This window comes from Physeter macrocephalus, chromosome 14, assembly GCF_002837175.3.
Source record: "Physeter macrocephalus isolate SW-GA chromosome 14, ASM283717v5, whole genome shotgun sequence".
Lineage (NCBI taxonomy): Eukaryota > Metazoa > Chordata > Mammalia > Artiodactyla > Physeteridae > Physeter > Physeter macrocephalus.
Genome location: NC_041227.1, coordinates 38,163,724 through 38,178,313, shown reverse-complemented (window position 1 = coordinate 38,178,313; position 14,590 = coordinate 38,163,724). Strand labels below are relative to the sequence as shown.

The window sequence follows — 14,590 nt, the reverse complement described above, 5'->3', positions numbered from 1 at the left end:
TATATAAGCAAACCGACTGTAAAATCTTTTGGTTTTTTCTTCTGCCCCTTCTTTCTCTTGCCACCAAACTCTAATATAACATACCTAGAATTTAGTCCTCAGCTCTCTTCAGCTTCTCTCTACCACAGAGGGCTTATCAGTTCCCATGGATTTCACAAGGATCACTTTCCAATCTCTACCTTGAGCTTCCCAGAACTCTAAATTTGTCTTTAATTGCCTGTGTGCCATGAACATCTGTCTCTTGGTAAACTTACTCCCTCCCATTCCCCAGTACATCCAACACACACACAACACTTTTTCTCAAACCAACTCCCTTTTCCAAATGCCATATTTCTGTTAATTACCATTTTCTATTCCCTTTACCTAATCACTACCATCTTTCCCCTACTTTTACTAATTATTCTCCAGGCATCCAGACTCAAAATTTTAAGGCAAGCTTTGACTCCTGACTCTTTTTGATCTTCAGCTCTAACCAGCCACCAAACTGTTGATTCTTACTTTGCAGAGTCCTAAATACCTTTCTCTTCTTTTCAACTCCTACCACTGCCACATAAGTTGAGTGTATCTCATGCCTGGGCCACTGAAACAGTCTCTCTTCCATGTAACCAACTTCCAGTATCAGTTTTCTAATCAGCAAAATGAAGCTATCCTGCAGAGTTATTTAACACATATATAAAACAGAGCACAGTGATTGGCAAACAGTATATGCTTAAGATATGGTAGTTATTATCCTGCCTACCAGCTTTTTAATCATGTCACTTTCCTCTTCAAAATTCTCCAGTGGCTCTGAATTGCCTTAAGAAAAAACTCCTAATTCCTTAATCTGTCACCTTAGTCTGCCTAAATCTGGTCCCAAAATTCCTCATCTACACCTGGCTCTATACTAATTCTCCAACAGGCTTCCTCTTTGACCTTTCAGGCTCCTGAGTCTCTTACACCTCCCCTCTATCCCGGGATTCTGCCTTCCTGGAGTGTATTCCCACTCCAAATCTGACCTACCCTTTGAGGCCCTGTTCAACAGGCGGACGCGCAACCACCGCGCCACCAGGGAAGCCCCTACCAGCTTTTTAATCATGTCACTTTCCTCTTCAAAATTCTCCAGTGGCTCTGAATTGCCTTAAGAAAAAACTCCTAATTCCTTAATCTGTCACCTTAGTCTGCCTAAATCTGGTCCCAAAATTCCTCATCTACACCTGGCTCTATACTAATTCTCCAACAGGCTTCCTCTTTGACCTTTCAGGCTCCTGAGTCTCTTACACCTCCCCTCTATCCCGGGATTCTGCCTTCCTGGAGTGTATTCCCACTCCAAATCTGACCTACCCTTTGAGGCCCTGTTCAAGAAATTCCTTCCTCTTAAAGCTTTCCTGGGCCACTCCAAGCCACAGTGATCTCCTTCCCTCCTCTGAACACGAGGCTTTTTACCCACCCTTCACCTGTTTGTTGATCAATATCAACCAAGAAGCATTTACTAGCATTGCCTAAGTATCAGGCATGGGGGAGATACAAACACTGTAGGAACAAATCGGTTCTCACCCACGAAAAATTTATAGGCAATTCAGGAAGAAAAGAAAGCCACACAGAAAATGTCTTATGATATCAGTACTATTTTGTACAAGTCTTAAATATTTATGAAAACTTTAGTAACATCTCCATAATTAGATTTCTTAATTCTCAGGGAACAGGGAGTCACTAATGTACTTCTTAATATGCCAAAGGGCACCAAGTGTATCTGGCCGACAGAAGATAATCAATTTTTTATTTCCTTCCGTTTCCAATTGTCAAAAATATAAAATGGAAAACATCTATAAGTTTCTGTGTAAAAACAGAAACATCTATAAGTTGCTAACAATAAACAAAATAACACAGGCTATTAGAATCAACACTAAGATTTTTACCTGTTCAAGTGCTCTAGGAAGGTCATTCACCCAGTGCAAACTAAAATAATAAAACACACATTTGTTTTAGCTTAATGTGTATAATTAATTAGTACGAGCAGCACTAGTATAATGATAAGCCACAAAAAAGGTGTAAATTTTGAGGTTTGAAATTGCATATCAAAATTCACTGATTGTTTTCATACAAGTTTTAAAATAAAAAATATTCCTAGGGAATTACCTTCCTTCTGTTGCAGGAGAAAATGTGACAGTATATCACTTTCCTGATATGATTATCTCTCCAAATAGTCTTCAATGAATAAAGTAAAAGTCATCTTTTCTAAAGCATACATATAGATGACCAACACGTATATGAAAAGATGCTCAACAACACTAATAATTAGGGAAATGCAAATCAAAACCACAATGAGATGTTACCTTACACCTATCAGGATGTCCATTAACAAAAAGAGATGACAAAGGCTGGTGAGGATGTGGAGAAAAGAGAGTCTTTGTGCATTGTTGGTGGGAACGTAAACTGGAACAGCTGCTATGGAAAACAGTATGAAAGTTCCTCAAAAAATTAAAAATTGAACTACCATATGATCCAGCAATCCCACATCTAGATTTTTATCTGAAGGAAGTAAAGTCATTATCTTGAAGAGATATCTGTATTCCCATGTTCACAGCAGTATTATTCACAGTAGCCAAGGTAAGGAAACAATCCAAGTGTCCATTAAGAGATGAATGTATAAAAAAGATGTGGTGTGTACACAGACACACACACACACACACACACAGAGGAATATTATTCACCCATAAAAAAAGAAGGAAATCCTGCCTTTTGGGTCAACATGGATGGACCTTGAGGGCATTATGCTAAGTGAAATAAGCAAGACGAAGGAAGAAAAATACTGTATGTTCTCACTTATATGCAGAATCTAAAAAAGCCAAACACATAGAAACAGAGTAGAATGGTGGCTGCCAGGGGCAGAGGGAAACAGGGAGATGTTCATCAAATGATACAAACTCCCAGCTTTAAGATAAACAAGATTTGGGGATCTAATACACAGCATGGTGACTATAATTAACAACACTGTATTATATAATTGAAGGTTTTTAAGAGAGTAGATCTTAAATGTTATCACCACATACATACACAAAAAATTGCAATTATGTGAAGGGATGAAAATTGTTAACTAACTTTATTGTGGTAATCATTTTGCAATATATATATGTATTTGATCATCATATGGTACACCTTAAACTTACATATGTTATATATAAATAAAATCTCAATAAAGCTGGGGAAAAAATAAAGTAAAAATCATCCCTATCTGGCATCTCATTTAAACAGTGCTATTCTGAGAAATTATTTGAAGTAGTAAAAATAAGGACCTGATGACATATTCAAGGAAGTTCACCAATTAAATCAAACAATTAAGCTAGATATATACAGAATTCTAAGTCCTACTTTTGTAGGGTGGGGGGGGGGGAAGCCACTTCATCAGACCTATAATTTTCCCAAGGCAAACAGTATTACTCATCAAAAATAACTCAATGAGTTTTCTGATAAATAATATCCCATATTTTTTAAGACTATAAAAAAGAATAAATAAACTCAAAGTTCTATATACTTAAAGCTTAATTTTAGAAATGTCTTGCATTGTCTTTGGACTCTATTTGACCCTCTCCCAGAGTGTGGTGTCGTATAACCACAAGACTCAGTCTCTGTAGAGTATGGTCACACTTTCCTGGTAGAGCTGGCATCCTCTTAGCTGAATTCCAGGACAGCACCAAAGACCCATTTCAAACCATACTATGTTAAGCTCACATTTATCTTTCATAACGCTTTCTAACAATTATTTGATACTTTAAAAATTAAGGTCATATTATAAACTCTATCATACTTATGGGGAAACTGAAAGTGACAGAATTACAGTAGTTACTTGCAAATAGCAAGCACATGAGCTAAAGTTAAAACTCAGGTTCTGACTCTCTGCCCAGGGCTCTTTCCCTTAGACCAAGGCTCTGTAATCTTTTCCATTTCACAATACAAACTGAATACTTTTCTAAGTTTGTTCAGCACACCTCAAAAAGCAGAGAAAAAATTACAAACTAACTAAAGAAAACAGCAAGGGTGACCAACTCTCCAAGTTTGCCTGGAACTGAGGGGTTTCCTGAGACACAGGCCTTTCAGTGCTAACACTGGTAAAGTCTTGGGCAAACCATAATGATAGGTCACCCTAAAAACAGCCATTAAAAGGGCTGAACTGAGCATGTTGAATCTTTGAAAAAAAAATCTGACTATACTAATTAGGAGAAATAAGGCACCACACAGAATATTTTATTTTCTCTATTAGATGCTGAGGTCTTTGAGGACAGGATTCCTGTCTGAATTCATTTTTCAATTCCCCAAAGCATCGAGCTCAGTGCCTTGTACATTATAATCTATTCAACAAACATTTATAATATATGTTTTTGTAATAAATGTGGAGGGACATGGTAGGAAGCACAAAGGGAAAAAGTAACCTTGAGGACTACGTTTCTGTGTAGAAGAATTAAAGTTAAAGGAAATACAAGCTTTTCCTTATTTGCCAGAATGAGTTTATAAGGGTGCTCTAACATCTGAATATTGAAGCCAGTATACTCTTTCAAACTCTTGCCCCATCAACATGTAACTAGGTTACGTCAGCGAGGAAAATCCTTCTAACACAGATAAACTTTAGCAAATTAAGGAAAGTTGGGGAGGAAAAAAAGTTGAGGTACTATATCACTTATCTCTACTAGAGAGCATATCATCCATAATTCTTTACCAGAGAAAACTGGTTTGTGACTTAAAATAAGTTATTAAGATATTTACTCTGTTATCTATTTTATTTACCTTATAATATTAAAACTTTATAGTATAAATTATCTATTTTTAACATATATTTTTTAAAAGCACAAATGGATTACCAACCTTAAACTGCTAACCACCAGATCAAATGTATTTTCTCTGAAGGGAAGAAATTCTTCATCAGCTAAAACACTGACAGTAGGAATTTCCATTTCTAAGGCATTTTTCTAAAAGTTAAAAAACAGAAGTTCAAAAACACATTTATATAACATCTTAATTATTAACACAATCATTGTTTGTTACACTTAAGTCAATGTTATATTTACTTGGTAGTTTCTCGTCCTTCCAAAAAATAAAAATTAAAAAAATTAAAAGTTTCAGTGGAATAACTGAAGCCAGAAAACTGCTAGATGAAAATATGGGTGAACACTTTTATAGTCTTAGATGAAAATGCCTAAGTAAACGTGACTCAAAAACCAGAAACTGGGCTTCCCTGGTGGCGCAGTAGTTGAGAATCCGCCTGCCGATGCAGGGGACATGGGTTCGTGCCCCGGTCTGGGAAGATCCCACATGCCGCGGAGCGGCTGGGCCCGTGAGCCATGGCCTGTGCATCCGGAGCCTGTGCTCCGCAATGGGAGAAGCCACAACAGTGAGAGGCCCGCATACCACAAAAACAAACAAACAAACAAACAAAAACCCAGAAATTGTAAAGATCGATATACTTGATGATAAACTAATCAAAAACTTCTAAAAAGCAATAAACAATGTAAACAATATATTTGGGAAAATATTTTTTAAATATATGAAGAAAAACTAATATCCCTAAAAAGCAAGTTCTTACAAACCACCTAGAATAGGAACATGCCAAGGTTAAAGTAGATAAAGGACTAAGGTACAGGCACATCATAAAAATTACTTACAAAATTCACAAATTGAAAAAAACCAGTAGCCAAAAGACATCAAGAGCTATTTGGCTACTCTAGTAATCAAAGAAATGTAAATAAAAACAATGAAATTCTACTTTCTGCCTATTACACTGAGAAGGACAGAATAAATGGCCCAGTGTTGCCAAAGAGGAGAAAAGAGCGCTTTCGTTTAATTCTGTTCTTCAGTCTTTCTAAGGGCGGTATGGAGATGTATATTAAAAATTTAAAGCTGAACATCAATGAATCCATACATTCCACTATTAGGAATTTATTCCCTGGGAGAAAATAAATCAAAATTGATTTATATAAGGATGTTCATCACGGTGTTGGTTACTGAGATACTAGAAATACAACTGTCTTTCAATAGAAATTTAGCTAAATAAATCGTGGAATATTCATATGCTGGAATACTATATAGCTGTATAAATAGGTGTGTGTGTGTGTGTATATATATATATACCAATCATTGATATAAAAGAATGGTATTCTATGAAAAATATGGCATGTTAGCATAATAATGTTTGTATAAAACAGTGCTGGGGAGATATTATATGCCTACAAGGTGGAGACCAAAATGTCACCAGTGGTTGCCTCTGAGTGGTGGGACAAAGGGTGATTTTTCCTTCCTCCATTATACTTCCTGTACTGTTTTACTTTCCTTTATCTGTGTTACATTTATAATCAGGAAAAAAACAGCTAATTTCATTTTGAAGGAAATAAAAATAAAGAAGTAAAGAACTAAAAACCAAACCAGGAGATCAGAAACCAATAGTATTAAAAAGCTACCTACCAAAGCATTTTCTGCAATGTCTGTTTGGAAAAACTTTCCAACAGTTTCCTGAAACGGAATAAAGTTGATCAGATAATACAAAAACAAAAATACCCAGTAACAAATCAAACAAAACAACTGTTGAAATTACTAAAGGAAAAAGTGATAATTATAGATTAATTTTCAGCTTTGTAAGGGAATTTTTCTGCATGTAATTAGTATGGTACACAAATATTTTTAATAACACATATTAAGTTACATAGAATTAAATATATGCAGTCAACCCTACATATAATATATTTAACAATATTTAATAAAATGGAGAACACAGGTATGAATAATCAGCATCCTTAATTTACTCCACTGGGTTACGGCTATGTGTTAACTTTTCTATGGCATAATATGCTGAGAGCTAGTCCCCACTCTTGTACCACAGAAGGTCCCTCCTGCATACAATCCCCAAATTAACCTTTCTTAAACATCACTGTATCACACCCTACAGCTTTCTACCTCCACCTTCCCTCCTGCTATGCCATTACTTCCAATGCCTATGAAACACCAATCCAGATTCTTTCAAATCCCAGGTCAGATTCTGTGCTCTTTCAGAAGCCTTTGATCAAATGAAACCCTACTGATTTTCCTTTCCCTTGACTCCTGTTGCAGTTTAATGACTGTACCATTTCCATGGCATTTACTATTATCAATAACAGTATTTGGAGAGGCTCATACACACCCCTCCTCCTGCCTTGGCTCAAGTGTACTTTATTTCTAAGTAGATTTGATATAGAAATCCCACTTTAATCTGTGTCCAGCACAGTGTGCTACATAGAGAGGCTAAAACAATTAATAAATGTTTTTTGGTCTGAATTACAAATTGAAAAATAAAATGGTATAAGCATTAATAAAGGCTACTTATATTTCATCACACACAAGATTTCTAACCAACTGATGAAATGAATATTTTTCATAGATAAAACTTCCAAATGAATGTCAATGTGATTTTTATTGTGAATTATTAAAAATATTTGAACAAAATGGTAATAAAGTACAATGTATCTTACATAGACTTAAATAAACTATCAGTAGGAACACCGTATAAAATGGATTCAAAGAAAAGAAAAAACAATTTAAGAAAAAACTACTTAGTAGACACAAAACAACCACTGGTTCCATCACTTTAAAAAAAGCAAAGAAATGAGCAATTCTGATATAATCAAAATCTAAATATGATACAAATTGATTAGGAAAGTCTTTCCTTAAAATTAGCCAATTTTATTTCTCAAAGTAAATTAAGTCATCAAGTAAATATACCTTATTCAAATGTTGTGCTATGTAACCTCTTCCACAACCGACATCCAAAGCAAGGGGGAAATCTCTGAAAAACAGACACAGAAGTCATATTTGTCTATAATAATACAGTCCATAAATAATTATTAAAAACTAATTTTCTTAAGTAAAAATGTTTTAGTGAACACAGCTTTCAAAAAAATTATATCATCTGCCTTTGCTGCCTTGCCTCACAAGGTGCATCCATCAGAGAACACACCAGACACGGCAAGTCTGTCTGGCCTAGCCACTCACAGGACCTCACAATCAATAGCTTTCCATAAGGTTGCTCCATGATGTGGATGTGAAGAACTGATTTAGTAGGGGGTATTTTAATTTGATAATATACCCAGATAAAGAATGAAAAGAAGTTAATGTAAATGAACATGAAAATATTTGGCATACCTGTCAGGAACTTACTACTATCCCTACTTCTCAAATTTTTGATGACTTAGAAATCATCATGTGAAGGATAACATGATAAACTAAAAATCAAACAAAATTAATAGCTAACTTTTACTTAAATCTTACCAGGTTCAAAGCAGTGTGCTAAGTATGCAGAGTTAAGTAAGTCAATCCAAGGTCACTCAACTAATAAGCAGCAGTCAGAACTTGAATTCAGTCAGTTTGAACCCTGAACCAGAACTATTATCCCCTATGCAATGCCATCTCCTCCAAATATATGTCATACTAAATCAGTTTACACATCCAATTGTGGGTCATAGGTTTAAGAAAAATTTGTGACAAAAATTTTTTTAATTTTATCCACTAATAACATTTTTCCTATTGGAAGCAAAAGTTCCTTTTCAATTTCTGTTAAAAACCTATGTCAATAGAACACCAGTACACAGCTGGAGAACCACTGGTGAGAGAACCATTTATTTACCTAATGCCCTCTATCTTGATTGTGAACATAGGCAGTGTGGCCTGGGGAAGCATATAGCCTTTGCAATCACAAAGACACGAGTTAGAATTCTGGGCCTGCAATTTACTGGCTCTGTGACCACAGACAAGTGATTTAATCTTGCTGGATCTCAGTTTCCCCATCTATAAAATGCAAAAGTTACTACCTTCCTCAGGGTTGGTATGAGAATTTTATGAAACAGTGCATGTAAAATATCCAGCACAGTACAACTGTTCAACAATAGTTAGGACTTATTATTATCACCGACTTTAACAGTACTAAGTAAGCTTCAGATAGCACAAATAAGACATTTAATAATCTGTTGGATTAGTTAAAAAAAAAAATAAGATCAGTGTTGACAATACAAGCTATTCTAATAATAGAACATTAGTGTAAGACATTTTAGACTGTTATTTTTAATAATTTAATTCCAAAGGGTTACTGTTATTTTAAGACATGCTTTTAGCCAAAATCGCAGTTTCCTCCACAGACCTGTGTTTTGATTAGTACCATGACATAAAAAGATTGTAAAATCCAATTTGACTTGGAAAATTTAACGTTTCATTTATTAAATTGCAAATGACCTAAAATCCAGGCAAATGAATGACTACAGTATAGAGAATTAGCTATTTTTCAGATTTTTAAAATAACGAAACCAATGAAACAGATGAAACGAGGGTGATTTTTGCAACAATGAAGATTTTTTTTTTTAACTTTATGAAACTGATTCACCCCAAGACTCTTTTAAGTAGCCAGGATATATCCAAAATATGATTTCAAGAGTTTGTGATCTTACAAAATTCCCCTTTTTTGAATAGACAAATGTAATAAATTCATCCCATATGGTCTAATTTAATGTGTCTTTTACACAAAAGAGCACAAAAAGTGATTTGCTAACATCACAGAGCAATTCTATAGCAAAACCATTATTTAACTGTGGTTCCTGCTACCTGGCTGTAAACTCAAACCTATAAAGCTTTTGTTATGCCTAATATAGAGCAATGAATCCATCAAGGTTTTAATAATATTTGATGAAGGTATTCTTTTCTCAAATCTGCCTCTATATAATTGTCATAAAACCATTATTGCTATTAATAATACCTAAGATATAATGGCCAAAGTCTCATATAACTTGATGGGGGAACAAATCTAGGTAGACTCTCTCCTTCACTTAGATGGTAAAAGGTTCTGTTATAATTTTAAACTTTTTAAGTTAGGTTTAGTAAATCTTAAAATCCACATGTAAATTATATCCATTTTTGGAGCAATCTTTCCATTACTCACTTTTGACCAAATCAAATGGAATAGCCATTCAGTCTTGGAGAGAAGCTGAGTTGTGCTTCCATTCATTCTTTTTTAAGACAACAATGAGAAAAGAATACTTGCTCTCTCAGACATAAAAAAAGGAGAGATCTAAGAGTGATTAAAATCACTAATCCTGGTAATAAATTCATCTAGATGCTGCCATTCCAGATATCAAGTTCTCAGCATTTAATTTCTCAAGTCTTCATTCAAAAGTTGATTGGGGCTTCCCTGGTGGTGCAGTGGTTAAGAATCCGCCTGCCAATGCAGGGGACACGGGTTCGAGCCCTGGTCTGGGAAGATTCCACGTGCCACGGAGCAACTAAGCCCGTGCCCCACAACTACTGAGCCTGCGTGCCACAACTACTGAAGCCTGCGCGCCTAGAGCCCGTGCTCTGCCACAAAAGAAGCCACTGCAATGAGAAGCCCGTGCACCACAACGAAGAGTAGCCCCCGCTCTCCGCAACTAGAGAAAGACCGCGCGCAGCAACAAAGACCCAACGCAGCCAAAAATAAATTAATTAGTTTATTAAAAAATAATTAAAATTTAACTTTATGAAACTGATTCACCCCAAGACTCTTTTAAGTAGCCAGGATATATCCAAAATATGATTTCAAGAGTTTGTGATCTTACAAAATTCCCCTTTTTTGAATAGACAAATGTAATAAATTCATCCCATATGGTCTAATTTAATGTGTCTTTTACACAAAAGAGCACAAAAAGTGATTTGCTAACATCACAGAGCAATTCTATAGCAAAACCATTATTTAACTGTGGTTCCTGCTACCTGGCTGTAAACTCAAACCTATAAAGCTTTTGTTATGCCTAATATAGAGCAATGAATCCATCAAGGTTTTAATAATATTTGATGAAGGTATTCTTTTCTCAAATCTGCCTCTATATAATTGTCATAAAACCATTATTGCTATTAATAATACCTAAGATATAATGGCCAAAGTCTCATATAACTTGATGGGGGAACAAATCTAGGTAGACTCTCTCCTTCACTTAGATGGTAAAAGGTTCTGTTATAATTTTAAACTTTTTAAGTTAGGTTTAGTAAATCTTAAAATCCACATGTAAATTATATCCATTTTTGGAGCAATCTTTCCATTACTCACTTTTGACCAAATCAAATGGAATAGCCATTCAGTCTTGGAGAGAAGCTGAGTTGTGCTTCCATTCATTCTTTTTTAAGACAACAATGAGAAAAGAATACTTGCTCTCTCAGACATAAAAAAAGGAGAGATCTAAGAGTGATTAAAATCACTAATCCTGGTAATAAATTCATCTAGATGCTGCCATTCCAGATATCAAGTTCTCAGCATTTAATTTCTCAAGTCTTCATTCAAAAGTTGATTGGGGCTTCCCTGGTGGTGCAGTGGTTAAGAATCCGCCTGCCAATGCAGGGGACACGGGTTCGAGCCCTGGTCTGGGAAGATTCCACGTGCCACGGAGCAACTAAGCCCGTGCCCCACAACTACTGAGCCTGCGTGCCACAACTACTGAAGCCTGCGCGCCTAGAGCCCGTGCTCTGCCACAAAAGAAGCCACTGCAATGAGAAGCCCGTGCACCACAACGAAGAGTAGCCCCCGCTCTCCGCAACTAGAGAAAGACCGCGCGCAGCAACAAAGACCCAACGCAGCCAAAAATAAATTAATTAGTTTATTAAAAAATAATTAAAAAGAAAAGTTGATTGTATTTTATTATGACAATCATCACTTACCTGGCTATGTCATATACACGGTCTGCAATCCGACTTCCAACCTGACATTATAAGAGGCAATGAAGTTAAGATGAGTAGGTTTAACGGAGAAGTAACACTCTTTCCAGTATTCAACAATCCATAGGTTACTTATGTTTCTACATGTTAAGTTCCCTTTATCCCTTTTTCAATTTGACCTCAGCAACTTTCTTTTCAAATTCTGAATAGGAACATCATAAATTAAAGGAAACACACTGAGTTAATTACTTCAGAAGTCAATTTAAGGAAAAAAGACTAAATACTATATACATATATATATATGACTTTCTATTCCATATGATACAAGAATGCATGGCCAAAAAGCAACAGGATACCCCAATTAAAAAAAAAATCAGCAGGAACATAACAAGCATATTATTGTCTATAGATATTAGCATGAGGTATGTGAAAGTGAAAAATTAGTTAGCTGGGGATTATTACAGATCAATGTATAAGTGATCACTTAATAAAAACTCTATTATTTGATAACTACTAACAAATTTTGTGGAACTCCTAAATGAGTAAACAACTTTTCTGAGCAACATCTGCAAATTAGAAGTCAGCCAAATCTGAAGAAACCTCTTCAATCCCACTCTAATTTAAAAGAGGTCATAAGGTAGGCACCTCCTTTTTGCTGGGCTAGCTTCGTCTGGCAGGACTAAAGATGTGGGAGCCTAATATTCCACTCATTCCCTTATAAACATCCCAGAGTTTCTACTAGGACTTGAAAGTTCAGAACATATGTGTATTTGCTTTGGGGGGGAAGGAGGGGTAAGGGAGGAGGGACAGCAGAAGTCTTTTCCCAGAGGACTCCACTTTGTACATCATTCTTCATATGAATACCTTTTGTTTATTGTTTAAAAAAACCTCTCATATACTTTATCTCATTTATTCTAGTCCTAAACACTGGTGAGGGCTCAGTCAAGTTGTAATCCAGGTGCTTTTCTTGGAGAAGAGTGGTTGGAAACTCACATCTTCTAAGTACATGTCACCATGAACCCTGAGGACAGAGTCACTCATCTGATCAGGCCAGGACTTGCACAGAGCTCTGCCCAAAGTAGGGGCAGTAAATGTTGGCTGCATTGGCTTGAAAGAACTCATTACACTTGATTTCAATTTTAGTCCATCCCGGAACAAACACGAGGCCTGAGCTCTGTGCTGCCTGTCCAGAAAGCAGAAACCTGCTCAAGTCCCTAGTCCACCTAGGCAGAGAGGAAGAGGTCTCTCAAACCAGCACAGACAAATCAGAGATCTTAATTTATCTTAATGAGTCTTCCTAAAACACGAACCAGAGCCCATCACTCCATTGCTTAAAAGCATTTGACAGTCTAACATTCCTCTAGAGCCATGTTGGCCAAGAGAAAAACAATCAGAGCCACATGAGCAACTTAAAATTTTCTAATAGCCATTTTAAAAGGGTAAAGAAATTAATTTTAACATTTTCTTTAACCCAATATATCAAAAACAGAACTTCAACATGTAATCAATGTAAAAAGATATTAAGGAAATATTTTACATCCTTTGTTCACATTGTCACTGAAATCCCGTGTATTTTACATTTACTGCCCATCTCAAAGGGACATTCAAGTGCTCAATAGCTACATGCGGCCAGAAATTACCATATCAAATGGACAGCTGAGATGGAGAAGAAAATCCGAAGTCCTTACCCATTAAGGCCCTCGTAAACTGGGCCCTCCCTGACCTCCCAATGGAGGTCCCTGGAAGCCTCAACAAGGTCCTTTCGGCTTCAGGGGCTCTGGGTTTGTCTTTCCCTTTGCCTACAAGGCTTTTCCCCCCAGATCCCAGCCTGGCTAATTCCTCATGACGTCGTCTGCCTGAGCGGCCTTCCCTGACCAGCGCAGTCACCTTACTACTTCATTTTGTTACCTGGCCTTACTTCTTTAGCTGAAATTACATTTTTTTGTTCACTGTCTCGCCTCCCACAAAAATGAAAGCTCCTGAGAGCAGCGGTCTTACTTTGCCCTGGTCACACCTGTAATACAGGCACCATCTACCGAGGTTATGAATGAATGAAGAGCAACTTACAAACACCGGCGCCCGGCCGCAGGGAGACTACAGTAGAGGCCCAGACGGGCAGGTCGGCTGCTCAAGGTCACACAGCGAGGTGGGGGCGGCAGGGGCCTGGCCGGAGTTCCCGGACCCGAAGCCAAGGCTCGGCGCCGCCCTCCCCGCCGTGCCGCTGACTCACCTCCTCCTTCAGGTAGTCAAACTTTATCCGCTCAGGCTGCCGGGCCGCCCAGTTCTTCTGTTTCCTCTTCAAATCCCGATCGAATATGTTTAGGGATCTGGGCGAGGCGCTGCCCAGGGAAGAGACGCCGGAGGCCACCTTCCTGAAGCCGACGTTCTTCGCGGGGACCCCCGCCGCCGGAGGTCGCCGCCAACAGGGCAGGAACCTGGTCAGCCGCTGCATCTCCAGCGGCGACGCCGCTTGCAGGCGCATTTATCGTGCGCATGCGCCGCGGCTTCAGCGAGGACTCTGGAGAGCTTCGCCGAGGGAAAGCGGAAGAAGTTTGGCCCAGCTCGCGTGCCATTACGGCTGCGCGTCACGCTGAGGATTGTGGGAGTGGGGTGCCTACGTGAGGCTCGGAGCGGTCTCGGAGTCGGTGAGTCGGGTTAGGTTCCAGAAAAAGGGCTTGTCGAGGGGGCAGCATCAGTCTCTGACAGGGTCTCCATCGGATTCGTGAGGGCCGCGCTGTTCCTACTTGCCTTTCCGACTTCTTTCTTCAGGCTTCCTTGCTCTTCCTCCGCGTCCTGGTGAGGGACCTCTTCCCCAAAGCGGCTCTCTGAGGTTTGGGAGTTGGGAAGGAGATCCTAGTTCCGGGGTCACCCTGGTGTTCCCCGCGTTAGAGGGTGGGTAGAAGGGGAAGGTGGGCTACAGAGATGA

At 37.8% G+C, this 14,590-nt stretch overlaps 2 protein-coding genes across 17 annotated transcripts in view; one reads left to right on the top strand and one right to left on the bottom strand.

Annotated features, from left to right (window-relative positions):
• NDUFAF5 (NADH:ubiquinone oxidoreductase complex assembly factor 5) overlaps positions 1-14,244 on the bottom strand; it is a 32,638-nt gene extending 18,394 nt beyond the window's left edge. For 6 of the 11 annotated variants that reach the window (XR_003683259.2, XR_003683260.2, XR_008619385.1 and 3 more), the window contains exons 1-6: positions 13,895-14,240; positions 11,668-11,708; positions 7,720-7,783; positions 6,430-6,477; positions 4,837-4,940; positions 1,896-1,935 (exon numbers count right to left, since the gene is read on the bottom strand). Coding sequence is in view for 5 of the 11 variants with exons in the window: in XM_028499988.2 (XP_028355789.1) it covers positions 1,896-1,935; positions 4,837-4,940; positions 6,430-6,477; positions 7,720-7,783; positions 11,668-11,708; positions 13,895-14,146 (549 nt within the window). In the remaining 6 variants the exon portion in view is untranslated. Of the gene's footprint in view, positions 1-1,895; positions 1,936-4,836; positions 4,941-6,429; positions 6,478-7,719; positions 7,784-11,667; positions 11,709-13,894 lie in introns of all 11 variants that reach the window. The other 5 variants (XR_448131.4, XR_002891680.3, XM_024123300.3 and 2 more) reach the window with 4 other exon arrangements.
• The window catches only part of ESF1 (ESF1 nucleolar pre-rRNA processing protein homolog), a 70,094-nt gene continuing 69,748 nt past the window's right edge, over positions 14,245-14,590 (top strand). For 5 of the 6 annotated variants that reach the window (XR_008619384.1, XM_055090788.1, XM_007113173.4 and 2 more), the window contains exon 1: positions 14,317-14,460. The gene's annotated coding sequence lies outside the window, so the exon portion shown is untranslated. The other variant, XM_007113174.4, reaches the window with a different exon arrangement.